This window comes from Diorhabda carinulata, chromosome 2 (genome assembly GCF_026250575.1).
Source record: "Diorhabda carinulata isolate Delta chromosome 2, icDioCari1.1, whole genome shotgun sequence".
Classification (NCBI taxonomy): domain Eukaryota; kingdom Metazoa; phylum Arthropoda; class Insecta; order Coleoptera; family Chrysomelidae; genus Diorhabda; species Diorhabda carinulata.
In genome coordinates this window covers 33,795,550-33,820,555 of record NC_079461.1, presented here as the reverse complement: position 1 = coordinate 33,820,555, position 25,006 = coordinate 33,795,550, and the positions used below count along the sequence as shown (strand labels likewise).

At 29.8% G+C, this 25,006-nt stretch overlaps 7 protein-coding genes across 8 annotated transcripts; 2 read left to right on the top strand and 5 right to left on the bottom strand.

The window, feature by feature from the left end:
• Positions 1 to 614: 614 nt before the first annotated feature.
• Positions 615 to 6,983, bottom strand: LOC130890787 (protein shuttle craft). Its single transcript, XM_057795108.1, has 9 exons — positions 6,489 to 6,983; positions 5,891 to 6,408; positions 5,453 to 5,717; positions 4,663 to 4,984; positions 4,376 to 4,600; positions 4,095 to 4,292; positions 2,888 to 3,414; positions 1,868 to 2,095; positions 615 to 1,232 (listed from the first exon to the last, which is right to left on the bottom strand). Exons 1-9 carry the CDS (start codon positions 6,749 to 6,751, stop codon positions 692 to 694), a joined length of 3,087 nt encoding a protein of 1,028 aa, XP_057651091.1. The 5' UTR covers positions 6,752 to 6,983; the 3' UTR covers positions 615 to 691.
• A 556-nt stretch (positions 6,984 to 7,539) lies between these two features.
• Positions 7,540 to 13,426, bottom strand: LOC130890788 (kinesin-associated protein 3). 2 transcript variants are annotated; one of them, XM_057795110.1, is made up of 14 exons: positions 13,225 to 13,426; positions 13,048 to 13,165; positions 12,751 to 12,919; positions 12,372 to 12,566; positions 12,171 to 12,311; positions 11,887 to 12,105; positions 11,341 to 11,805; positions 10,600 to 10,694; positions 10,229 to 10,447; positions 9,929 to 10,123; positions 9,373 to 9,568; positions 8,801 to 9,067; positions 8,491 to 8,569; positions 7,540 to 7,691 (listed from the first exon to the last, which is right to left on the bottom strand). In XM_057795110.1, exons 1-14 carry the CDS (start codon positions 13,362 to 13,364, stop codon positions 7,661 to 7,663), a joined length of 2,529 nt encoding a protein of 842 aa, XP_057651093.1. In that variant the 5' UTR covers positions 13,365 to 13,426; the 3' UTR covers positions 7,540 to 7,660. The 2 variants fall into 2 exon arrangements, with proteins under 2 accessions (XP_057651093.1, XP_057651092.1); XM_057795109.1 differs by having other exon boundaries at positions 11,887 to 12,109; positions 12,175 to 12,311; positions 13,225 to 13,392.
• On the top strand, positions 13,427 to 15,667 carry LOC130890794 (ER membrane protein complex subunit 2-A-like). The gene is made up of 6 exons (XM_057795116.1): positions 13,427 to 13,532; positions 13,602 to 13,718; positions 13,772 to 13,885; positions 13,943 to 14,237; positions 15,040 to 15,292; positions 15,344 to 15,667. Exons 2-6 carry the CDS (start codon positions 13,703 to 13,705, stop codon positions 15,503 to 15,505), a joined length of 840 nt encoding a protein of 279 aa, XP_057651099.1. The 5' UTR covers positions 13,427 to 13,532; positions 13,602 to 13,702; the 3' UTR covers positions 15,506 to 15,667.
• LOC130890793 (uncharacterized) lies at positions 15,663 to 18,174 on the bottom strand. The gene is made up of 6 exons (XM_057795115.1): positions 17,984 to 18,174; positions 17,596 to 17,689; positions 17,439 to 17,535; positions 17,153 to 17,294; positions 17,002 to 17,098; positions 15,663 to 16,189 (listed from the first exon to the last, which is right to left on the bottom strand). Exons 1-6 carry the CDS (start codon positions 18,054 to 18,056, stop codon positions 15,721 to 15,723), a joined length of 972 nt encoding a protein of 323 aa, XP_057651098.1. The 5' UTR covers positions 18,057 to 18,174; the 3' UTR covers positions 15,663 to 15,720.
• Positions 18,175 to 19,016: 842 nt separating this feature from the next.
• LOC130890792 (26S proteasome non-ATPase regulatory subunit 4) lies at positions 19,017 to 20,513 on the bottom strand. Its single transcript, XM_057795113.1, has 4 exons — positions 19,964 to 20,513; positions 19,607 to 19,909; positions 19,339 to 19,551; positions 19,017 to 19,288 (listed from the first exon to the last, which is right to left on the bottom strand). The coding sequence occupies exons 1-4, from the start codon at positions 20,411 to 20,413 to the stop codon at positions 19,103 to 19,105; spliced, it is 1,152 nt and encodes a 383-aa protein (XP_057651096.1). The 5' UTR covers positions 20,414 to 20,513; the 3' UTR covers positions 19,017 to 19,102.
• A 140-nt stretch (positions 20,514 to 20,653) lies between these two features.
• On the top strand, positions 20,654 to 22,577 carry LOC130890791 (protein Peter pan). Its single transcript, XM_057795112.1, has 5 exons — positions 20,654 to 20,885; positions 20,939 to 21,447; positions 21,503 to 21,757; positions 21,893 to 22,083; positions 22,138 to 22,577. Exons 1-5 carry the CDS (start codon positions 20,703 to 20,705, stop codon positions 22,308 to 22,310), a joined length of 1,311 nt encoding a protein of 436 aa, XP_057651095.1. The 5' UTR covers positions 20,654 to 20,702; the 3' UTR covers positions 22,311 to 22,577.
• Positions 22,262 to 24,787, bottom strand: LOC130890790 (tRNA (guanine(10)-N2)-methyltransferase homolog). The gene is made up of 8 exons (XM_057795111.1): positions 24,613 to 24,787; positions 24,497 to 24,562; positions 24,192 to 24,440; positions 23,976 to 24,110; positions 23,654 to 23,917; positions 22,897 to 23,035; positions 22,632 to 22,830; positions 22,262 to 22,575 (listed from the first exon to the last, which is right to left on the bottom strand). Exons 1-8 carry the CDS (start codon positions 24,676 to 24,678, stop codon positions 22,305 to 22,307), a joined length of 1,389 nt encoding a protein of 462 aa, XP_057651094.1. The 5' UTR covers positions 24,679 to 24,787; the 3' UTR covers positions 22,262 to 22,304.
• Positions 24,788 to 25,006: the final 219 nt, after the last annotated feature.

The following is a 25,006-nucleotide window of genomic DNA, read 5'->3' as shown; positions in this document are numbered from 1 at the left end:
TATGATCAGGTTCATAGATATGTATAGGCACGTTCGTTTATCGCCATTCCGAATGAAAAACATAAATGACAAGTACAGATTCGCCTAATTTATAGATATCTATGGTTAGGTTCATAGATATGTATTGTCGTGCTCATCTACAGGTACAATCAATATAGTAATGAACAGAATGACCAAGAATAACCACAAAGAGGGCTTAATAGAACATTTAGAGTAACATAAATTAAAATGTAGGCCGTGTTAGACAAACAAAAACTGATTCATTTTTGTATAGAAAATTTCTTATTTCGAACCCTTTTTTTGAAATTAATATCTTCAGTGAAAAAAGTGAATATAAAAAACTACTACTAATAAATATTTTGGACTAAACAACGTAATGTTCTTTCCGAACGTTAATACAGCTGCTGATTGTGATGTTATCTCGAAATGACCTCAGGATCGATGTCTATGGATTTCATCATAATCATAGATTTATATCACGTTCATAGATGAAGTTAGAGTAAGATATACGCACATATACTGAACAGAATGTTTAGACTACCACTGCAATGGCGCGCGTTTCGATAACGTCTTCAGAGATGGAAGGTAAACTATACGTTATAAAAACAAAGAGATTAACCAAAAAAACTTTATTGGATTTCATAATATAACACTTTTATAAACTTGCAAATAAATGTAAAAATACTCGTAACTACGATGATCTAAAGGGATCAACGATTTCATGAGATGGTGTACTGGGCCTTAGAACTCTACTAGGCAATTTCAAAGAGACCGTTTCAGTTTTACCGCTAGAACCGCGACCCAACACGGGCCCAGGCACTTTCCTCTGTCCATTTTCTCTTTGAATAAATTCTAACAAACTCATACTCGGTAACCAAGATTTATCTTTAATAGCAGTTGCTACAATATTCCTGTTTGGTTCCATATCGTAAGCCGCACTTTCGACACCGAAATGTTCGCAGTATTCGTGTATAAAGTGACGTTTATCTCTATTCATCGACTCGAAGGAATAGGAGCGGCTCTTCTGTTTACTATTTTTAGCTAATTGAACTAATTCGGTTAACTTGTCGTGAACTTTTTGACAAAAATGGTGATCCTTTTTGGCCCATTGGCGAAGGAAATCAGAATAACGCGGTGTAAGTTTTTGACTCAAATCTGGATTGCGTATTTGTAAACCGATAGCTAGTCTTCTGTTCCTTTCCAAAACTCGACATTCTTCAGTACATTCTAAACTAGAAATGAAAAAATTGGGAATAAGTAAAAAATATCTCTCGATTCGCAAAACTGTAACATTTTTAAATTCAAGCCAAATTTTTAAACATCAAAACTAGGGTTTTGTTAACTAATCAGAAACAAAAGTCAAGAGTAAAAGTTTATAACATTTTATCTTGATTTTAGGTCTCTTCTGATTTAAAGTAAGATTTGAAAATAGGTAAAAAGTTGCTGCGGTTTTTAGTTCTTTTTATCATCGACAGCTTACTCGTTCCTGAATTAAACTATTTCTAAAAATTCTCTTTTTCTTATATTTGATTATTGAATTTTTATAATTAAATATATATTTTTTTGTAAGTTTGTTAATGCAGTTTTATCACATTGATGACCTTCTAATCTATTTTCCAAATACTGAAATGTCTGCCCTATGCTTACACAATAATTACAAGGTACTCGATATATAATATTACTTCTTTTGTTTTTGGGTGGTTTAGATTTTACATTTTGAAGCTAATTTTCTATTTTGTTTTTCAAGTAATTATAGTATCTTAATATTTATTTCGGATTCATTTATTTTGGTGCTTATAATGAATAATATGGAAAAAACGATCATTATTATATAGCAAAAAACTTTTAGATATCGGAAAAAACTTACATTTTAAGAACAGTTGGTTTTTTAGGCGCATTCAAAATATCAGATAAATCTATTGTAGAATTAGTCGACAAGCTGCCCATTTTTTCTTTCAATTGAGCCATTTGGATATTTTTGAACTCATCAACTACATCTATACAAGGTCTAGTAGATTTTTGCAATCCACATAAACAAGTCACTGGAACAAGTTGTTTACAACTACTTTCAGGGCACGGTGGTTCATGGCATGGTCTGAAACAGTTCAAATAGAATCAAGTATAAATAAATCGATAAAAATATTTTTATAATTAACCCTTCTTTGCATAATTTTTTATTTATTAGTGAAATACATCAAGGTGATATAATTCATGTTCAAAATTAAAGGAAAAATGGTTAAATCTTAGTATATATTTATAGTATAAATTCATTCAATACCCTTTACATTTAGAATATTCGGTCGGATTTTATGGAGTCTATCGTGTTCTGGGTATCCTACGGTTTATAAAGTTTATTGAAATGTAAGGATAATTTAATTTTTTCAAATTTATTCAATGGTATTATTAAAGCAATTGAATCATATCCAAACTGTGGGGACCAATATGATCTAGTGATCTACTGACATGAATAAAAGGATGCCAAAGAACTTGTTTATGTTTATTCAGTATAAGATGTAGATGAGATGGGGTTACCATATAATATATATAGATTTGTTTGTTCCACTAATCTACTGGCAAAATCCTTTGTAATAAAATGAGTGAAACACTGATATGGGGTTTATAGTTGAGTGATATACATTAAAAATTTATCCAGATACGATCAACTTAAAATGAACTTGTTCTATTATATAATTTTTTGGCATTCAATGTTATGATGGAAATTTCCACCATCATGCAAAGAAGAATTAATTATTATGGTGTAGTAGTCACTTCTGAAACTAAAAAAAATTAATTTATAGAGTCACCACTTTAATTCAAATTTATCCAACTAGAGTAAATACAAAAGTTACAACAAGTCGTATTTGCTAAAATAATTTTTGTCACTAACCTGCTACAAGTATGTCCACACAAATCCCTCGGTACCGTACACGGCTGTTTACAAGGCGTAGGACACGGTCCGTCGTGGCAAGGTTTAATGCATTTGTGTCTCCCACACGACAGATCCTTACCACACGGCAAACCGCAACTGAAATATTCTTGATGACAGGGAATGGCTGATCTCTGTTCGTGATGTCCGTAACACCAACGTTTACATAAAACGGTGCAAGGCGGACACATTCCGGTATGACAGGAATGATTTACTTCGTGGCCGCAAGGACGCGGTTTTGAACAAGGTTTGGTACAATTGGGCGGTTTGGTGCCGCACGGTATCGGAGGATATAATACGCTTGCACCGCATTCGCAGAAGAGTTCTTCAAAGCTAGTTTCTTCGCACGGCGGACAACGGCCGGAATGACATGTACGTTCGCATCTGTGCTGACCACAAGATAGAAGACGATTACATGGAAGAGGACATACGTGTTCTACTTCTATACAACATAGTTGATTGCATTTGTGTTTACCACACAAACGTTTCTAGAAAAAATATAATATTTAAATTAACCCAAATCATATGATAACAAAATTATAATCATGGAATGACTTTACAATTTTGTTATTGATATCAATATCAGGTATATATATGAAAGGATATTAAAACTGTTTAGTCCTTAATTTTGTTCAGATCATAGATCTAGCAGATAGAAAGTTAAAATTACTTTCAATCAAGTGTAGATTACAATTTTTATTTTTTAGTACTTTTTTCAGATTGTCACATCTTTAGTAGATTCTGTAGTTTTGATTTAAAAAGTATTTCGAACATTTAATCTTGATCCGATAATCTATACTCTATTTTATTGTTGCTTTAGTTGCAGTGTTTCTAAATTTACATTTTTACGTTTTTTATTTCTTTTAGATCACAGTCACAGATCCAGTGGATAGAAAGTCTTATTTTCATTCAATTAGTAATCCAATTTTTTCATGTCTAGTGCTTTTTGATGATTCTATTTGATTTTAAAAGTATCCACCTTTAACCATTTAATCATGGAATGATTAGTAGGGAGATTTGAAATCTTTATTACCAATATCCTATATTTCTGTGATTTTATTTGTTTTTGTTTGTGTAGTTTGATCCTTTTTACATACCAAATACTCCAGAGTAGATATTTTTTAGTTAAAAAATAAAACACATTCATTATACATACAATATGACTCACTTTTGTGCATTTTTTCTGACACCTGGCATCATCAGCTTTCGTTGTTAATTCTGAACAAGGTATTTCTTTATCCATATGACCACAACGACATTTGATAACAGTGGTTAAAGGACAAGTAGGACATGATCCTTCATGACAATTATTTTCACATCTGTGTGGCATATTTGGTTGTCCGCATTTAAAGACTTTACCACAAACCTAAAACAAACGTTAAAAGTTAATTATTTAGTGAAATATGTGGTGAGAACTAAATGTTATCTTGACTAATTATATTTAAATACCTTATCGCAACATGGAATAGGATCCAAACAGGATAATCTTTCTTTAGTGAGACGTGTCCTTCCACAAGGACATGTTCTAATATTATTAACATCAGTTGTACACATCTCACATGAACCTTCATGACAAATTTTCTCACATCTGTGATTTCCACAAGATAGAATCTTATCACATAATTCTCCACAGGAATATTGAGTTTGACCTTTGTATTCACCACAACAAGGTACCTATCCAAATAAAACTTCCATTAGTTGAAAATCAAAATATATTTATGTAGGAGATTTCATACCTTTCTTCCTTCTTTGGCACAATAACATTCCTGTATAATCGTTTTATTACAAGATTCACAATTACCCGTATGACAAGATTGTGTGCACCGGTGTAAGCCGCATTCTAAAAATTTATTGCAGATGGCGTTGCAAGTTATTTCTATGTCTGTGCTACATTTTACCATTTGCTGAGTGGCACCACATCCGCATGATTTAGATATCATTACAGTGCAATCAGGGCAAGGTCCTGGATGGCATAAAATGGAACATTTGTGCTCACAATGCCGACCCTTACGTAAACACATATCTCCACAACCATGGGGAATTACTCCTGGTTCAAACCTATCAATTAATTAGGCAATAAATTATTGATTAGTACAATATGTACAGAAATGCCATAATTGGGCACCGAAATGATAAAAACAAAAGGGAGTTACAACAATGAATCAAAAATTTAAATATGTAACAATTATAGTCTATTGTTTGATTTTTACTATATACTTATTTATATATATATATATATATATATATATATATATATATATATATATATATATATATATATATTGATTAATATATAAATATCAAAATTAAATCAAAATAAAAAAATTGACTGGTAGTGTATGTGTTAGCTTGTTCTAAAGTCCAGTAGAATTAACAAAAATTGGTTTTCACTAAAGTCAAATTTAGAAAAAAATATTCCCTTTTTCTCTTATTGTAATTAGGAAAAAATGTTATTAATAACTATGGATTTACAAATATTTTAAACAGCTCTATACATTATTGATTTTTCCAGATTTGTTTACTCACCTAGGTTCAATTGTTTTTCCACAAAAACATTTATATTGTTTGGGAACTTCACTGCAGACATTCTGGCAGGCAGGACACCTCCAACCATTTTCGATTTTCGATGATTTTGCCCAAGCAACCACACAGTGAAGATGGAATATATGACAACATAATAAACATGACCAAACTTTATCAGTATGTTTTATTTTTTCACAACATACGAGACACTCTAGGGTACGACGATTGAGCATTTCTACCAACCTTTCCCTTTGAGAAGCAGCATTTACTAAGAAAAAATAGTTAACAATAAATATGAGAATTAAAGGTATTTATACATCTAAGCTCCCATGTATTTCAATTAAAAAAGGTTTTACTGTAAATACAAGGTTGGAAGAGGAAATTTTGCTTAACAGCTTTTTTTCTGAGTAAAAAGAGAGATTCTGAACTATTAATACTTACATTTTTTGCTATTTTTAACCAAATTAGAATCAGATGGTTTCTCATTTTGTTTTCTCCAGTTATTATACCCATGATCATCCCGTAATTTTTGGTTATTTCTATGGTCATAAGATTTATAGCTTTTTCTTTGATTTTGGTAAGTTTTTCTCATGCCAGATTCCCCACTACCATAAGAAAAATTATTTTGCTTTTTGTTATTTTTTTTATCATCATAATTTCTTGAATTCCTCTCATTATAGTTGCTCCGTAACTTTCCTTCATGATTTTCGTATCTTTTAGTATTTCTGAAATTTCTTGAAGAGCTGGTTGAAGAATTATTGTCTTCATATCCAAAATTATATCGATCTTCATAAGATGAACTACTTTGATATCTCTCATTAGATTTTATAGGATTTCTATGATTATCACTATGCTGTTCATTATTTTGTGAATTATCATTTTTATCATAGCTGGAAATTGAAAACTGACTACTAGATGTATTTTGTCTAGAACTGTTAAAAGTTCTTCCACTTCCGTACCTAATAAAATAAAACACATTTTACATATGTAGTTTTTAAATTATATAAAAAAATGTTTATTTGTCCAAGTGAATAAATACCTTCTCCAATTAATATGATCTTTATCCTTGATTTTATTTTGAGGTCTCTTCTTAACAGCTCCATTATGACTTTCAGATGTGCTAGTGGTAGGAAAAAATTCTCTGGCAGTTGGTTCCAGTGTAGAATGTGATATATCAACTGGCAAATTACTCAAGTATGGAGAATTTGATAACGAGCTTTGAGCTCTATTATTAAAATAACTTTCAGTTGGTGTAAAACTACCCCTAGGATAATTATTTTCTTGATTATCGTAAAACGACATAATTACAATTAATTCATTTCAATCAATCAATTATTAAATTCTCTCCTTATGGCTTAATCGAGGAATTCACAGAAATACTTGATAGATACGATTGCGTATCATCATTTATAAGACCAAAAATTAATAATCATTTACATTATGTTGCATCAATATGATTAATAATTTAAATGAGTATCACAAAACTATTCCAACAACTAACTTTTACCTAACCCAAATCCTATGGCGCAATGACATTTGACGTTTATTGATGTGCTAAGCAGTTTGTTGTATTGTCGAATTAGTATGGAGTACACTGCACCGATACAAGCGAACAAGTTTGCACACTTTTTTTATCTATTTCTTTTGAAATAAATGGGACATGAAGTGGTTTCCTTTAATATGTGACGCTTTATGAACCAGAAGATCGTTGGAAAATTAATAAGGTTATTTGTAATTTTAGTCAATTAAAAATCACGTTTCGTTAGAAAAGCAATGGTAATATAAATAACAAAACCTTGTAACTAAACATGCAATTAAGTGGTATCAAGGTACTTCATGATTTGTATATACAACTGAATCAGTAGAAGAGATACAGTTGTTATGGTTATGCATGCATGTACTACTGTCGACAACATGTTAATAGCGATTACTACTCATGGTAGATAATAATAATCGTTTAATCAAAATATACCATTGATTTTTGAAGTTATGGTTTTATTATGTTCCAAGGATTGGGGCCCTACCTTGAATCCTCACACATAGTTAAATTGGGAATTTTATACTATGGATATAGAAAAACAACAAAGGAATATATATTAATGTATATTTCGAATAAATATTTCTAAATATAAATGGAAAAAATGACTAGAATAATACAGATTTGTGCTGAAATTAAGCAATTATTAATAGCCAGTATTAAAAATAACTTTCTCACATCGCTTCGAAGTCAAAATCTTGAATCCTAAAAAAATTGAGCAAATTACAAATACAATTTTTTTCCAACCACTTTCATTCATATATTAACATTGTAAGTTATATAGCTGAAGTTATGACCCCCAACCACTAGTATCATGTTTTTTAAGACTAATATATAATATAAGTTTTTTTTATTTAAAAGTTCAATTAATGAAAACATGAACTACAGATTAATTTTTGAAGAAATAAGGTTTTAATAATGCTATCAATTTATAAACCCCACCAAATGGTTCCTTTTTTTGGATGTAATCCGAGTCTGTAGGGTTTATTATGGTTTAGATTCACTTCATATCAGTTAATTTTGTTTCGGAAGAAAAACCATTAAGGCAAACATCAACTGACCAACACGATTTTCGATAAAACATCAAATCATTTTAAAACTGCTTTAGTGAATAAACAGACACTTTTGGCGTTATTGCATAATTTAATACAAAGATTTTCAAATTTGTTTTCTCATAGTTTCAAAGTTTCGATTGACCCTCATATTCTCAAAACTCGTTAAAACTCATCAGAATTTATGATGGAAATTCGCATAAATCCATGACAAGTTTCAGGTGAGCCACTGGGGGCCGAATTTGGATGCTGCATAAAAATGATGTAGTTGTTAATAAACATGTATCAATGAATAATTTTCATATTACATCTAGATTATTTGCCAAAGTAAATCATAAATTTCAAAAATGAGAGCAGTATAACAGTTATTTTGAAAATTAAGTTCCATAGACCAATTCTAGCATATTTTCAATAGCTTCATAAATTTGTGTGTATCTTATAAAAAAACTTACTCTTTGTCCTGATTATTGAAATAGTTAATGTCCAAATCTGTATCTGAAATTATTTCAGTTTCCGCATTATCATGCAACTCTGAAAAATGTATATTATAAGAATAAAAAGTTTTAAATACGAGGGGAGACAGAAAACTAACAAAACAATCCAAAAACTCTAAATAATAATTTAACAAACTTCAATAATTATATGTACATCAAGGGTAAGAATAAGTTAAAAAAAATATTTTACATTAGTAATTTGAAATTTTGTTATCCTACAAAATAAAAAACTCCTAAAGATAGATCTGATATTAGAATTGTTATTTACCTGATAAAGGCGGAACTACTGCAGTGCTTAAATACTCAGTATTCAAATACGGAGGTAATTCGTCTTCCTCCTCTTCTTCTTCGGTCTCTAATTGCTGCGAATCCACCATAGCCAACCACTGTTGGTTATGATTACGGAACTTTTCTATTCTTATACGATCCGCCCAAATTTTATCGTGATCAGAAATTATATTGAGACAAGTGTTACACAATTTGCCAATCACTTTGTTGTTGTCTTGTAACAAATCAATTAAATATGCTGGCGCTTCTACAAAAAATCATTTTCAATACATTAAACTTTTACTATTGATTATTTCAGCAATTGATATAATTTTAAAATTGATTTTTTATAAGGTGTTTCCAGGTTTTTGATTCCCTGTTTATATGTTTTTGTTGTTCAATTTATTACTAAGCAACTTGCAGAAGAATTAGGACTTGTATTCTGAGCCCTCCAAATGTGATCCTTGTGGGACAAGAACAGACGTGGAATTTCTCACTTTAACAACCTTTTTTATTAATTAAAATTATTTTCCTCCTAATATACAAATAAATTAATGATAACAGAAAATTTACCTGTTTTGTTTACTATGTAATCGATATTGGAAGTATGCGACAATGCTGTTAGAAATACATAAACAATCTGAAGGACAATTTCATCATCTTCCTGATGAGTTTTCAGGAGATCAATAAGTAAAGGTAAAATATCAGTTTCGCAAAACAAATTTGAGCATCCCTCATCTGTACTCGCAGTACCCAATAAGACTATAACCTAAAATTTGAATACATTAGTTAAAAATACCAACAAATTTGGTTTACTATCGTCAAAAATTAACATATGTACCAAATAACATGGTCAGTTAAATGTATGCAATGTATTCGAAAGAAATCACACAGTCAAAAGCTGTATTCAAATAGATAAATACTGCAACAGTTCTACCTCCACTTGGTCTAGTTATTTCTATGTTACTTTGTATTATTGTTGATACTCACGTTTTTGATCATTTGTGAATTGTACAATATATTTTTTTTCTTCACTTCTTTTCGAAACACTTGGTCATATAGAGAAGTAGAATTTATTAGAGCTCCTGTATTCTGGCTTGCGCAAATACAATAAATAAAATTAACTTACATGTAATACCAATTCCGCGTCGCTGTTATTGCTAGTTATGATATTTTTGACCCACTTTATCATATCAAAGTGTTTGAATATTTCAGCCCAATCGAGATCCGGTAGATGAAGGTTACTCAATATACCAATGCATTCTCTAATAAAATCTTCATTTTTCGATTCGACTACAGCTTTAGCAATATCTCCAACAAATTCCTACATAAAAAAATTTTTTGAAAATCATTAAAACACATCTACTAGTACATTTCGATTCCATTGGGTAAAGATACAGTCTAATATTAAAAAAAATACATCACTTACTATGAATGGTGGAGCAGAAGCAGCATTGTCTGAAATATTTCTCAACATTTTCATCAGCATCGCATCTTGGTACGTGAAAGACCTCATTATTAAAGCTTGCAATCTATTCTTCTTAATAATATGCTGGGCATTAGACTGATCGGTAGCTAGATTTATACAAAGCGCCACCATAGTTTTATCATTTTCATTTCCTACATTTAAGAGTAACATGTCGATTATCTGTAAACAGAATAAATTTTAAAATACTATTTTTTTAAATATTTATTAGCAATCAAAACACTACTTCAAACAAGAATTTGTTTCGTTTCAAATCTAGATTATCTTTTTTTTTTATAACTTGAAGTCATTTATGATGTAAATAAGTATCTTACCAAACCTATACAGTCCACAAAATGATGTTTGACTTCATCTTCGTAACTTAAATGGTACAAAATCTTAAGTACAACTTCTTGATGCTTATCATCGCCTAAAAATTATTAATAAGTAAGCATTAGAAGGTATGCTGAAGGTGCAGTCAGATGGGGAGGTAGAGGTTACAAAATAGATTAAAATTTATGGGTCCAATTTTGCTTCTTCTTCTTCGTTACACTATGTTTGGTCTTGTTTGATGTACCAATAGAATCTTTCATCGATTCCATCTGTAGTAACCAACTTTGTGCAATCCTATATTTAGAGTTCCCTTCCACTTTATAGTGTTCAGATACCCAGCAGGGGTTTACTTCAGTGGTACAAATCCAAGAGAGTACCTTTTATGCAACATAGAGAATAAAGTAATAGGGAATCAGTTGTTTATTTTGAAGCCTCTACCCTCCTCATGTTGGAATAGTAATATGTTGTTTGATTAAATTTGGTCACATTGCAAATTTTTTGTTTGACCAAAAAAAAATGTTTTTCGTGATGATTTGTTTTGATTTTAGGTCTCTTTTCATAGAAAATCAGTTTAAAATAATTGGTAAAGATAAGGACCGAATTAAGTCAAAATGTCAATTTTTTCCTGGTATTTCAAACTAATTTTCTATAAAAAGGGGACCTAAAATAAAGACAAATCATCACGAAATAAAAATATATAAAGAAGTAGAAAGTTAAAGAAAAAAAATAATGTTAATACTTACTTAAGAGACTCATAATTTTCGGCAACATTCCAGATTTTATAATCTTATATCTAGCTCTATTATCAAAAGACAGATTAAACAGAAGCTTCAATGTCAAATGAACGAGATCAGCACTATTGGAATTTAACATGCGAGGCAATCTATCAATCACACACAAATTTCCTACCATAACTTCTTTATTACATTGCATTATTGATAACTTTTTAAGAAACGTTATGACTAGAATAAGCAAATCGTCGTTTTCTCTTTCTAAAGCTTTAGCTAATAGCCCTACAATATTTCTCTTTGACATCTTTTCTTCCACAATTTCGTCTTCAGAAATGTTCAGAAGTAAATAGAAAGCTACTCTAAGTAAATGTTCTTGTTTTTTTACTAAAGTACGGAACCTTTTTAATTTCTGTTCATCAGTGAGTTTTCTATCATCAATACCTTCCATTGAAGTTGTTAAGTCATCATAAATGCTACCTGTATTTGAAAAAATAAATATAAATTGCTAAATCTAGCTTTCTAAATTGTCAAATTTTGGTACTAGTATATATCACATACCTTCCATAATTTGACTAATGTTACTATCAGAAAAATTTCCTGATTTTGGACGAACTGGTTCTGGAATTCGACTGCGAGGTATTTCAGACATACTAGCACTACTTGGACAAGGTTTGCGGACAATAGGAATATCTGAAGGAGCTTCAGATCCTTCAAAATCCGCTTTCCATCTATCATAACGTCTCAATTCATAATCAATTATATCCATACATATTGAACCTACCTTAAAACATAATAAAAATGAAGTTTTATTAAAATAACAATATTAGTAGATTTAATAGTACTTACCTTGCATTTTAAGATAACTTCATGGAAACAAGAGTACATAGAAAAGCAGAAAAAAGTAAATACCAAGTGGGTACTTAATGCAATACTTCGTTTCCAATCTTCTCTCAATACCCTACCTAAAGCACTAATCAATGTTTCTAGAATAAGCAAAATATTATAAAAATATATAATAAAATATTTCAAGATGATATCAATACCATTGGTTGCTAGTGCTTCTAGGTTTTCTGGATCCCTGGCTAACAATTGAATAAGTTGGGCTCCCTTAATTTTCTCTGCCATTCCTTCATACAAGAGATCAATATATTCTGATAAACTATTATAGTTTGCTTCTTGAATTCCACCAGATAGTTTTTCAAAACCAATTTTATCTCCATCACTCAAATTACCAATACCTAAATATTGATTATTACTTAGTTATGTTTTGTCCTAAATAAATTGAAAAAAATATGAAAATTTGCACTATACAGAGAAAAATTTCTTCTGGAATTGGATCCTACACACTCTTGAACACCTTCAAGTAATTTTTCTGTTATTTTGACATTTGTTTTTAATTTTAAAAATAATATAGAGATTTACCTTTACCACTATTTTGAAGCTTTCGTTTTTTCAAATAGTAAATAATTTGTTCAACTTCAGGTAGTCGTGAATGATGAATCAGTTCACACTGATTAACAACCTCTTTAGACAATGCATGGCAGTCAGTTCTGCTGTTTATCATAGGTAATTCTATAATTTTCTTAAGACTCTATAAATTTACACAATATTATTCACATTCTTTCCTCCACCCATACATTATACAAAAATTGTTTGATTGACATTAAGAAACTAGTAAAAGCAAACGAATAATTATTTTAAAATAATAAAATAGCTTACCTTCTTCTCACCATAAATGACATTCTCTTTAGATGCTAAAATTTGAATATCCAAATCATAATTTAAGCAAATAGCATCTATATTTGGATGTACATCAACTGATCCTGGTTTACGTTCTCTAAAAATTACAAAACTCAAGTATTTACACGGTCTTTTTTACAATTTATATTTACTTACGTTCTCATGAATTTAGCATCCTCGGGTTCCATTTCAAATATCAACTTGCAAATGTAAATAATACAACAGTATACGACTCGGAATGTTATTAGCAAAAACACAATAAAAATATTAAAATATATTAGTATGTCTATTACCATGCAAACTTCAAAATATGTTGCAAATGGACAGGTGACGGTGTTGTTGATAGAAATGTCACTGTCATTTCAAAATTTCTCTTCTTTTTTATGTTATTTATTAATTATAAGTTCTTGAACAGAATAACAATAAATTGGTTCTCATTTACTTCTAATCAAGCTATAGTAAAAGTAGGACTCATTTAATATAATTTTTAATAAATAATTAGGAAAATCTATAATAAAAATCTATCTTTTTAGCCAAAACATAGAAAATAGAGAAAAGAAGAGGAATTACTTACGTCAAAAATCATTTCACAGTGATTTTTCATTTAATCATTGCTAGTTTTTTAAAATTTAAAATGGGCAATTTTAGAAGTAATATTATAATAATATCATGCATTTATTTTTTAACAAATTTATTTTTTCAGGAGATTTGGATTTATTGAAACAATTTAGAGATAACAATGATCGAAATAGTCGGGAAGTCGTGCAAATTTGGAATCGTTCAATTAATTCAAATATAGATAAACTAGGAAAAGAAAGTAAGTATATCTTACTTACTTTTAATTTATTATATTCTTTACATCAAAATTTTATAGAACATGTAGTATTAGAACAAGTCTGCATTGCGGCCCTAGATTCTTTCCAGTTGAAAGTAGCAGAAATATGTATAAAAGAACTATACAATGAATTTCCCGATAGTTGCAGAGTACAGGTTTTGGAGTCTATGTTATATGAAGCTGACGAAAATTTTGAAAGAGCAATTTTAATTCTGAGAAATGTCATTCAACAAGACACCACAAACAGTTCCGCAAGAAAAAGACAAATTGCTATATTAAAATCCCTTGGAAGGACCTCAGATGCCATTAGAGAGTTAACAGACTATTTGAAAGTGTAAGTAAACAATTATTATCAAATATCAGTTTTTCTCTTAATTAGCAAGAAAGTTGTTTGGCATAAACTAGGTCATAGAACAGGCCAGAGGGGATCATGATGAGTCTTGATACTATAAGAGTGGCAGATAATAAGCAAAGCTACCATGTGTTTATTTAGAAACTGGATTAATTCCTCCTTAATTGTAACCAATGTAATAAAACTTTACAACAACTATGATTAACAAAAAGGAACAAGTGGAGTTATAGTTATAATACCATTATACTGAAGATTAACAGTTTTAGAAATTTCAATTCATTTAAGTAGTTTAAAATCCTATTTTGGCGTTAATAGAGTAGTAGCAGACAGTAAAAACTATAAATTATTGGTATGTCACTTAAAAGGTTCTAACGTATATATTTCAGATCCTAAGCAAAGTTTTTTAATAATTACTTCAACTATTTATTGTTAAGATCTAAAATTTTATTATAGTTTGCAAAATAAATAATTTGTGTGTATCTCATAAATTTTGTAAAGCTGCCAAAATCATTTTATAAATATTTGTTGAAATATTGAATAATTACAATATATTCTGTTCTACCAATTTGTCATTTGAAAATAACTTCTCTCAGTGTATCAAGATTTATTTCGGTAAATCGGAAAGAGAGTTCAATTTGTGATAAAGTGGTACATAAAAATATGTGTGTGTGATCTAGGATGTCTTTAATTTATTCTGCTATCAATAAACGAAAAAAATGAGGAAGTGACTCCAAATTATAGGGTGATACTATTATATTCTACAGTATATTTTTAATGTTTTTAGATTCATGGCTGATATTGAGGCCTGGCAGGAACTAAGTGAATTGTATTTATCAGAGTTTGATTACAGTAAAGCTGCATTTTGTATAGAAGAGCTGATATTACATAGTCCTCATAATCATTTACTCCACCAAAGATATGCAGATGTTAAGTACAGTCAGGGTGGTTTGGAAAATATGGAACTGGCAAGAAACTATTATTACCAATCTTTCAAACTGAACCCAAAAAATATGAGGTCCCTGTACGGAATTTACCTGGTGAAGTAATAATAACAATTATACTATAAAAAATAATTATTCATATTTCAGACTACTTCTGTGATGTTGACTGCTCAAAAAGTGGTTAGTGGTAAAAAGAAGGATGCCGCCCAAAAAGTCTTGGATTGGGTATTAAAAGAAATTAAACAAAGATATGCAGAAAAGCAGAACATTTCTGATATATCAGAATCTTTAGCTGCCTTAGAAATTTAAAATCTAACTATTTATACTTTTTATAAGAAACAAAGTGATTTTTTTTTCAAAGTATTTTCAATTTTATTCCAACCAATATTTGTTTTTTATATATACTAGTGTTAATAATGAGATTTCGAGTACCTGTACTAGAAAGAAATATAAATACACACTTCAATTAAAGTGTAGTGTTTTATTTATACTAAACGAAGCTAATAATTATAATATCACTAAAACTATTCACCTACATATTTCACAGTTATCGGGGTACATTCATACTCAACATTCTTCAAACTATTCAATTGATTACTATCCATTTGATTGGAAATATTCTTTAAAGCTTCCATCACCACAAGATGGTTTTTTTCTTGTTGTGCTTTTATTTCAGTCAACAATTGTATTTTTATTCTATCCAAAGAAAGATTATTCTTTACTGGCGTTTCTACCATAGTATCTTTTTGGTGGAGTTCTTCGTCTTTTTCTTCGCCTTCAATAATACTTTCGCTAGCGGTTGTATCCATTTTTAAATCTTGAAACTTGTTATCTTTGAACCATCTGTGCATATATTCAAAATACGGCCAAGTTATGTTATCTGTAGACTCTCCTTTCGCCAACTGTTTGTACCGTTGCACCAAGTTTTGCCAACATTTACTTAGTTGGTCTATGGAATACTTTCCTTGACATTGTAATAGAGATTGAATAATCCTGAAAAAATTATTCAAATTTTTTATCAAAAAAACATTCACCGGCAAAATTAATGCATAATTTCGATTATTTAATCCTAAACAATATTTTGCATTTCACTCCCAGTGGAACAAGGGCACTTGTTGGTGTTTCAGCAGCTGTGATTGCTATTCTCATTTCTTCCAATCTTGATGATGAGAACTCTTCATATTTTTATGTTTTTGGATATTTCTAGAGCCTCTTTCCAAGTTTATCTGTTGCAGTTCTATCTTGATAGTTCTTCTCCATGTTCGTACAGGTCTGTTTGTTTTACTTCTACCTGTTGTTTTATAATAAAATACTTGTCTTGTTATGTTTGTTGCTGGTTTTCGTAGTATATTGCCATCCATTTTATATGGATTGCTACCCCTTCTACTCTCTTCAACAAAAGGAAATTGCGTTACATTGATTGTTATTATTCTCTCTAACACTCTAACATCTTTAAACCCTCTTCGTACTGAAGAAACAGACGATTGGGTTCATTATCTTAATGAGAAGCCTCTAATCAACACAATATCTGCATTCTTCGGAAGTAAGATTATGATTTTTGAAGAAAATTAAGGTACATTTTAAAGTCACAGTGCTGGGACTTTAAATGATTGATTTAAACAACTTTACCTAGCATCAAAAGAAGCATTGATAAGTTCATATCAAGTTTAAATGAAAATATTTATTTTACACAACTAGAAGAAACCCCAAATTGTTTGATTAAAACTTCTAGCCAAATAACAAATTATGCATTAATTTTGTTGGGTAGTATATTATTCTAAATGAATGACAATTCTTATACTTACATCCAACCATCTCTGGCAGTGTATTTTCTACCAGTAAATAAGTGCCTGTGTACATATCGCAATTCTATTAATTTTTTCATAAAACATTGCCTTTCATCTACAATATAAATAAATTATACATATATACACTATAAGTTTACCGTTTATTCACCGTTGCTTAAAGATGGATTTAAGGATGTATCCATAGCTTTTCCTTCGGAATCTGTTTCTATTTCCCTACTAAAAGCTCTATCCATTTGTTCGTAGTATGGCCAAGTTATGGTTTCAGGGTTCAAAGTAGTATTTTTTATTTGCTGCAATAAAACACCACTAAGTTGGAACTTCTAGAACCGTTTGTGATATACAAAACACTCGAATTAGACAATTTAAAAAAATATATTAAATGCAGTGAAACACGATTAAACTAAATCATATTTCCACAATAATTATGTTCTCACCCTATATCGTGTCATCAAATTCATCCACTTCTTTTTTATTTTCATTATAGTTATATATTCAGGAGCACCTGATTGTTTAAGTTCCTCAAAAACGAATCTGTAACAAAGTTTTTGATATAGAACCGTAAATAGTTACTTTTATAATATCGGGTATTACTTCCAACCCTCAGATGCTGAGTTTCTTCGTCTAGTAAACATTTTCGAGTGTTTCATCCTCAAGTTTATCAAAACTTGAACCCACAACGGGTCAACTGAAAAATAAAAACGCTTTATAAATGTATACCTTTGTATGTATATACTGAAAATTCCTTTATACACACCTTAAACCGGTGAAAGGAAATTTGTATTAAAGATAAGTGATTTTCTAATTTTCAATCAATATTTTTCATCAATGGAGATGGTAAAATGGCATACATTTGTGTATAATGGTGTTCAGTTATTCAATAATTATGATAAAAAAAATTGTTTAAAAAGTTATTGATCATAATTTTTATATACCACTTTTTGATTTATTTAAAAAAATAAATAAAGAAAATTGGACTCACACTTTGTGCATTTTGTAGAGTATATTTCTTGTTCACTTGCAGCAGTAGATATTTCATTTGCTTGACTTTCCATTTTAGACTTAAGAGAAAAGGAATAAGTCAAAGTAAACAAAATTCAATTTTTTTATCACTAGTACTCAAAAGATAACTGGATTGTCAGAAATTTATAGGTGTAGAATGTAATAATAATGACAATCAAGTGTGATTATGTCAAAAAATCATTGCTATTAATTATGAGAATAAACTGACAAAATAAATAATTTAAGATGCTCAAATTTCAAATCGATCTAAATATTTATAATCATTTACTTACATTTAACAAAATATTTGCGAGTTACTAATATATATAGTAAGAAGACGAAAAACAGAATGATTGAAGAGCAGCGATACCACATTTTCAAATTTTTGAGTTTCGGTTCATTTTTTCTATTTCTTTAATATCAAAGTCAATTATAGATATTAAATTGCTAATTACATAGATACATCTGTGACATGTGAATATATTTTTCAATGGAAATGAAAAAAAAGTAAGTAAGGAGTCGAAAAACCAAAATGTTTGAAGTGCAATGAAACCATATTTTCAAATTTGCCTTAGTTTAGTTTCAGTTTTCTAGTTCTTAAATAGCAATAGCAAAGTCAATTACAGATATTAAATCAACTGTCAAAGGGTTTAATCCCTAACATTTGAGTTTTTTTTCAATGATATTGAAAAAACAAGATTTTTACAAATATATATAGTAAGACCTGAATGATTAAAGTGAGATGATACCATATTTCCCGATTTTTCCGCGTTTTACTCCAGTTTTTCAATAGCAAAGTCATTTACACATTTAGTTGACCATTAAAGACACATCTGTTAGGTTTTTAACAAAAATGAAAAAATATTTTTACATTCTACTGTACATTGAAAATTTATAACAAGAAAGCGACATTAAGTAAATTTCATCCTTATTTTAAACAAATATTCAATTTTAGGAAGTATATTTTAGTCCTACTGAAATCATTTAATGACAATTTCAATAAAAAATAATTATTCAAAGCATATGAATATTTTATTGATTGAAATCGAATCTATAAATGTAAGTAATAATGAAATTGAAAAAATAAATATCCATTATATTATTTGTTTTGTTTATCATCAGATTTATCATCTTTTTTCTTATCTTTAAGACTTCCAACAGCTTGACGAACGGCTTCTGATTGTGGATCAACTCCAGGTAAGTTTTCTAAAACACTTTGTAAAAATGCAGGGTCATTCATTACTTCAGAATAATCTTCATCTCCCTCAACTTCCATGGGTTCCACCTAAATAGATATTCAGTTAAAAAAAAATAAAAATGAAATTTTTATATAACCTTTGAAGCTGAAGCTCCTGAAGAGCTTTCTTGAGCATCCTGCATAGACATTTGCATTGCAAATGCTATTTGTTCCTCCTCGGTCATATTAGCAAAATCAACTGGAGCTCTAGTTACAGTAACATTTTGGTCATCACCAGTTTCCATTGACATAGCCAAAGCTCTTTCTAATAAAGCTTCCTCACTTGGTTCTTCCTTCAGAACTGCATTACCCTACAAAAATATCAATTTAATAATTGTAAATAATAGATATATGAACTTGTTTTACTTCAGATTTGATACCAGTTTCAGTACTAGATGCATCTTTAGCTCTGCGTGCTTCATCTTCTTGTCTTTGACGTTGTTCTTCCATAGAAACACGAAGGGCTAAAGCCAGCTCTGGATCTTCGTTAGGGTCAACTCCAAATTCAAAACCAGAGCCTCCTAAACCAGTTGCACCTGTGCCATCTTCTCCTTGAATAATGGGTGAAGAAATGAGAGCATCAGAAAGATGGGGACCTGGTGGTACAGTTACCAAATGGCTGCTAGTGCCATCTTTACCATTCAAGGTGTTTATGAAAATAGTCAAAACCTGAAAGATGTCAATAAAATAAATACAATAAATTGATTAAATGTGACTACATACATTTGAATTGGATCCATCTTCTCCGAAACTAATAACATCAACATTCACTTTCTCTTTTTTAAGCTTTTTAGCTAATTTAACTAGTTCTTTTTCCTCGCTTGCCACTGGGCTGCCAACAAAAGCAACTATACGCATTTTGTGATTCTTTCCCTGGCGATGTTTGAGAGCTAAATGGGCAATACGAATTCCAGTGTGCAAATTAATCTCTCCATTCGGTTGAACTTGATGTAATTTAGATAAAATACGACCAACATCACTAGTTAGTGTAGCTAATACTTCTACTTTTGCTAAAGTTAACAAACCAACGTTATTTTCTGGATTGGATCTTGTTTTAGAATGACATACTAAATTTACTGCATCTTGTTGAGCTTGTAATCTGCTAGGAAGAAAATCTCCATTTCTCATGTAGTCGCTATTATCGACACATATCATCGTACTTTCCAGCACCATTTTTGATTATTTATAAAACCAAGTTCATACAAAAAGATGAAAATTAACTAGTTATAACAAAATGACTAGCACTTTCAACTACTAGTGTCAGAATATAAATCTACTTTTTGATTCAAGTGGTCTTTTCTAAAGTGAGAATATAGTAAGGTTTATCAATAGTCAGGAGACTCTATGATAATTCTTCAAGAATGTGAAATGTATAGGAAAAGAATAAGATTATAACCTTTTTATAAAGTGATATACATACATGTGTTGTATAAAATAGCTTATACGGGAACTTTTAATAAAAATGGGTAAAAGGAAACGCGGACGCTCTGTTAAAAAAAATCTGAACCAGAATATTGAGTCTAATGAACTTGTTCAGGCACCTCATTCGTTTGTAATCCACAGAGGAATTTCTGGTGGCGATACATTAGAGTTAACTAAGGATTTTAGGAAAGTTATGGAACCGTTTACTGCATCATCACTTAAAGTGAGTATCTGATTAAACAATGTGATTAACATTCTATAAATATATTATTTTAGGAAAGGAAGAAAAATACCATAAAAGATTTTGTAGCTATCGCAGGTCCATTACATGTATCTCATTTATCCATATTTTCCAAAACCGAATTAGGAATGTATTTGAAAATAATGAGGCTTCCTAGAGGACCTACATTAACTTTTAAGATACATAATTACTCATTAGCAAGAGATGTTATTTCATCACTTAAAAAACAAAGAGTTGTTGATGCAGCTTTCAAACATTCCCCATTAATAGTTCTAAATAGTTTCAGTGGTGAAGGATTACAGTTCAAACTAATGGCTTCTATGTTTCAAAACATGTTTCCGACTTTGAATCTTACAAATATTGATTTGAACACAGTGAAACGTTGTGTTTTAATGAATTACAATCCGGCTACTAAATTAATAGATTTTAGACATTATTGTATAAAAATTACACCTGTTGGAATTTCTAGAGGTGTTAAGAAAGTTGTACAGGGTAAAGTACCTAATTTGTCAAGATGTAATGATATAACAGAATTCTTTACAAAGTAGGTTGATTTATTTTTAAAATTACACCAAGGGATTTATTCTATTTAATTTTAGGGCTGGTATGATGTCTGAGAGTGAAGCCGAAGATGATCCCAATAACCATGTGGTTTTAGCCCAAAAAATAGCTTCTAGAGGAAATGTGGAATCTGGAAAATCTGCTATAAGATTAAGTGAACTTGGTCCAAGATTGACTTTACAGCTTATAAAAATAGAGGATGGTCTATTAGATGGAGAAGTTTTATACCATGAACTTATTCATAAAACTGAAGAAGAAAAGGAAGAAATTCAAAGAAAACGAGAACAAAAAAGGTAAAAATCTAAATTTCATAATGAAGGGAAGAAATTATCAGATAAGTAATAAGTTATCCACTTTTAATAATTGGTCTATAGATGCAATAAATAGTCAAATATAAAAAAAAAAAATATTTGATTTTTGTATTTTAGGAAACTGAAAGAAAAGAGAAAAAAAGTACAAGAAGCAAATAAGAAAGCTAAAGATGAACTAAAACAGAAATTAAAAGATCAGTCCCTAAAGGGAATGCGAAAGGATACACAAAATGAATCAAATACAGAGTTAGAGAAAGATGATGATGCTCAATATTATAAAGAAGATGTTGGAGAAGAACCAGACAAGGGTAATTTTTATTTTATGACTATAAAGATTTATTTTTATATTTTGTTATTTTTAGATTTGTTTTCGGGTTCCACTGGCGTGAAAAGAAAACATGAACCGCTACGTTATAAAAATAAGAAGAAATCTGATTCCATCAATCAGAAAAATAGAACTAATCAAAATTCTATGAATAAAGGAAATAGGCGAATGAACAAATTTAATAAGCAAAATACAAATAATAATTTATGATTTTTCATATTTTTTTCTATTCTCTTCCCTTATTTGTGCTTCCCTTGTTCGCCTTTCTTTCCTCGATTCTTCCCTAGCTGTGTAGTACTTTTTTCTAAAATCTATTATTTCGTGATCATATGTCTCCATTTCATGGGGAGTTGGGTCTCGAATTTTTTCAAATGTTAGTAACCGTCTTGATGTTACTTTTGTCAAAACTTGTTCACAATTTGCAGTAAGATTAAAACACGGATGCGATGGAAGAGATTTCTCATCATAGTCTTCTCTGTAACAAGGAAAAAATAAAAGTGTCAAATAAAGTAAATTATTAATTTCTCCTACCTAAAAACTGGAAACCAACACACCACACATCCTCCAACTTTTAAATGTTTTGCAGAAAATAAAAGAAGATCCCTATAAATATGTGAAATGCCGTAATCAATTTTAGCTGGAATGTGTGTATGTAAATGCTCTTCTTTTACTTTACAATCAGTTTTTGTGGTTCCTATTCTTTCAGTTGATTCTCTTATTCCATATGGTGCTAAAATACTGTCCAATCAGAATTATTTCTATAATAAAAACATTTATAAGCAAAAAAATATCTTACGATCTGTAATAATTGCATCAAATTGAACAGTATCTTTCCAAAACGATACTGAAAAATCATTTACCATCACATCCAAATATTTATGTTCCAAATTGTATTGTTTCATATTAGCTTTAATACTCTCGTCTTTTTCTCTCATCTAAAACATATATAAATCGAGTTATAAAAGAGGAAACTAATTTGCATAATTGGATTATTTTGATGACAAAGTTTGATCAAAATAGGTTTAAAGAGTGGTTGTTCTCTTGACTTAGATATCTAAAAAACAAAGTAATTAAACGTTATAAAATCTGGTTTTAGCATCACCAGGTGTCCTACAGGGCTCACATGTGGACACTAGAGTCCTAATTATTATTTCAGTTTTTCTCTGAATAGTTAACAAAGATTAATAACTTAGGGGTAATATTTGACAGCTTGATTTCACATATGCTTTGTCAAATAAAGCTTCTTGGGGTTGGGGTTTGTTACAAGGAACTTTAATATGTAGTAATTAAATCTTTAGGGTATTTTGGTAATAGACTAGTACCAAGACCCCTCGATCGTTTCAGTCCTAAATTTTCCATGTCTATTATTTATTAGTTTTTAGTTAGTTTAGAACTTTGGTTAGCTACTGTACATTTGCTATAAATAAAATTTGAAAAAACTGGATAAGGGAAAACAAGATTGGAGAAATGTTAATTGTTGCTTTGAGAGAACAATTTTACTATAATTGCATTATACTATACTAATAGTGTAGAAATACATAAATCTCATGCACCTTCTGTTTAATTCTTGATGGTCGAGTTCTGGCATGAAGCATAAGATAATCTATATCTGTTCCTATAACATAACCACCAAATTGAGCAGCTGCTACAAGAAGGGAACCTGTCCCAACGAATGGATCTAGTACAATGTCTCCATCTTTGACTTTAGCTTGATTAGCCATAAGTAGAGATAGCTGAGGATCCATGCTTGTATTACCAATGAATTTTCTTGTTTTTAGAGATAGTTTTTTTATTAATTGACGTAAACCGTTAGCTACCTAAAAATTGTACTTTAAAATTTAAAAAAAAACGGTATTTTTTTTAACGAAACCTAACCCATCTACCAAAAAATACAAAGTATGGTAATTCTGGTGGATCATTTGATATAGTGCCATAATATTCGATATATTGCAGTGTAACATCAGGATTCTTTAAATTCACAGGGCCTGAAACAGGTAAGTAGCTAAAAGCCTGAAAAATATAATTACAAATAGTTAAAGTTGTAGATTTCTATAAAAAAATGTACATTTAATTTAAATCTATTAATCTTACTTCTAATTTATCGACCTTTTCTTTTTGTGTAAAATGTCGACAAAATGTTTCCACCTCAATTTTGAATGATTTATTAGCATCAAAATGAGATTTATATAGTTGCAAAGGATAATTTTTCAGTTTATCGTGGATAGCAGGAATGGATTTAGCATGGGCCCAAAGTTCTATACAATTTCTTAAAGATACAGACCTACTTGCAAGTAGTTTAACGTCATCTTCTGAACTAAATTCCACTATCCAGTAAGGTTCCTAATTGAAAAATACATTAAATAATGTCATAAAACGTTTATAATATTTATACTTACAATATCTTTTGGTTTTTCAACATATCTCATTTCTATATTCAAAAGTGAAAGTAGAGAATTGATTTCCTATGAAAAAAAATATTTTAAAAAGGCTATAGTTGTAATGTTACACTTACCGCAGATCTAAATTCTGTATGCTCTTGTGCAAACCATAATAAATACGTTTTCCAGCATTTATTCATATTGTTTCTGGGATGTAGCTTTTTCACCACACCACTGAAAGAAGTGCTGATTTTTCATTAAGTGAAGGCCAATATTGTTTCCCTTTTTTTATATGTAGGTTAAAACAAACAATAACTTCTATTCGACATTAAAGGAATCTGAGCATTAAATTTATTATTAAGAAATATAATTCGTATGATATCAATTTCAATATACGTCGTAAAAAATCGATTTGGACATTTTTTTTAATTTATGAACAAAGGATTGAGAGTTCTGACCGTTAGTTCTAAATTTCAATTCAGTCATATTTTATATCAAATACTATTTATTTAAGAAATAAATTTTAAC

Coding starts and splice junctions, on each gene's coding strand:
- LOC130890794 (XM_057795116.1), top strand. Junction 13,886..13,942: donor AGATAAACTAGGAAAAGAAA/GTAAGTATATCT, acceptor AAAATTTTATAG/AACATGTAGTATTAGAACAA. Junction 14,238..15,039: donor TTAACAGACTATTTGAAAGT/GTAAGTAAACAA, acceptor TAATGTTTTTAG/ATTCATGGCTGATATTGAGG.
- LOC130890791 (XM_057795112.1), top strand. CDS start 20,703: ATGGGTAAAAGGAAACGCGGACGCTCTGTTAAAAAAAATCTGAACCAG. Junction 21,758..21,892: donor AGAAAACGAGAACAAAAAAG/GTAAAAATCTAA, acceptor TTTGTATTTTAG/GAAACTGAAAGAAAAGAGAA. Junction 22,084..22,137: donor TGGAGAAGAACCAGACAAGG/GTAATTTTTATT, acceptor TGTTATTTTTAG/ATTTGTTTTCGGGTTCCACT.
- LOC130890793 (XM_057795115.1), bottom strand. CDS start 18,056: ATGGAAAGTCAAGCAAATGAAATATCTACTGCTGCAAGTGAACAAGAA. Junction 17,690..17,983: donor CTCTACAAAATGCACAAAGT/GTGAGTCCAATT, acceptor TTTATTTTTCAG/TTGACCCGTTGTGGGTTCAA. Junction 16,190..17,001: donor ACTGCCAGAGATGGTTGGAT/GTAAGTATAAGA, acceptor TAATTTTTTCAG/GATTATTCAATCTCTATTAC.
- LOC130890788 (XM_057795110.1), bottom strand. CDS start 13,364: ATGGTAATAGACATACTAATATATTTTAATATTTTTATTGTGTTTTTG. Junction 12,106..12,170: donor TATCTTAAAATGCAAGGTAA/GTACTATTAAAT, acceptor GTTTTAAGGTAG/GTTCAATATGTATGGATATA. Junction 7,692..8,490: donor TTCAATAATCAGGACAAAGA/GTAAGTTTTTTT, acceptor CAATTTTTTTAG/GATTCAAGATTTTGACTTCG.
- LOC130890790 (XM_057795111.1), bottom strand. CDS start 24,678: ATGAATAAATGCTGGAAAACGTATTTATTATGGTTTGCACAAGAGCAT. Junction 24,441..24,496: donor TTGAAAAACCAAAAGATATT/GTAAGTATAAAT, acceptor TTTTTCAATTAG/GAACCTTACTGGATAGTGGA. Junction 23,918..23,975: donor TTGTATTTTTTGGTAGATGG/GTTAGGTTTCGT, acceptor TACAATTTTTAG/GTAGCTAACGGTTTACGTCA.
- LOC130890787 (XM_057795108.1), bottom strand. CDS start 6,751: ATGTCGTTTTACGATAATCAAGAAAATAATTATCCTAGGGGTAGTTTT. Junction 3,415..4,094: donor GTCAGAAAAAATGCACAAAA/GTGAGTCATATT, acceptor TATTTTTTCTAG/AAACGTTTGTGTGGTAAACA. Junction 2,096..2,887: donor TGTGGACATACTTGTAGCAG/GTTAGTGACAAA, acceptor GAACTGTTTCAG/ACCATGCCATGAACCACCGT.
- LOC130890792 (XM_057795113.1), bottom strand. CDS start 20,413: ATGGTGCTGGAAAGTACGATGATATGTGTCGATAATAGCGACTACATG. Junction 19,910..19,963: donor AAGATGGATCCAATTCAAAT/GTATGTAGTCAC, acceptor GACATCTTTCAG/GTTTTGACTATTTTCATAAA. Junction 19,552..19,606: donor AAACTGGTATCAAATCTGAA/GTAAAACAAGTT, acceptor ATATTTTTGTAG/GGTAATGCAGTTCTGAAGGA.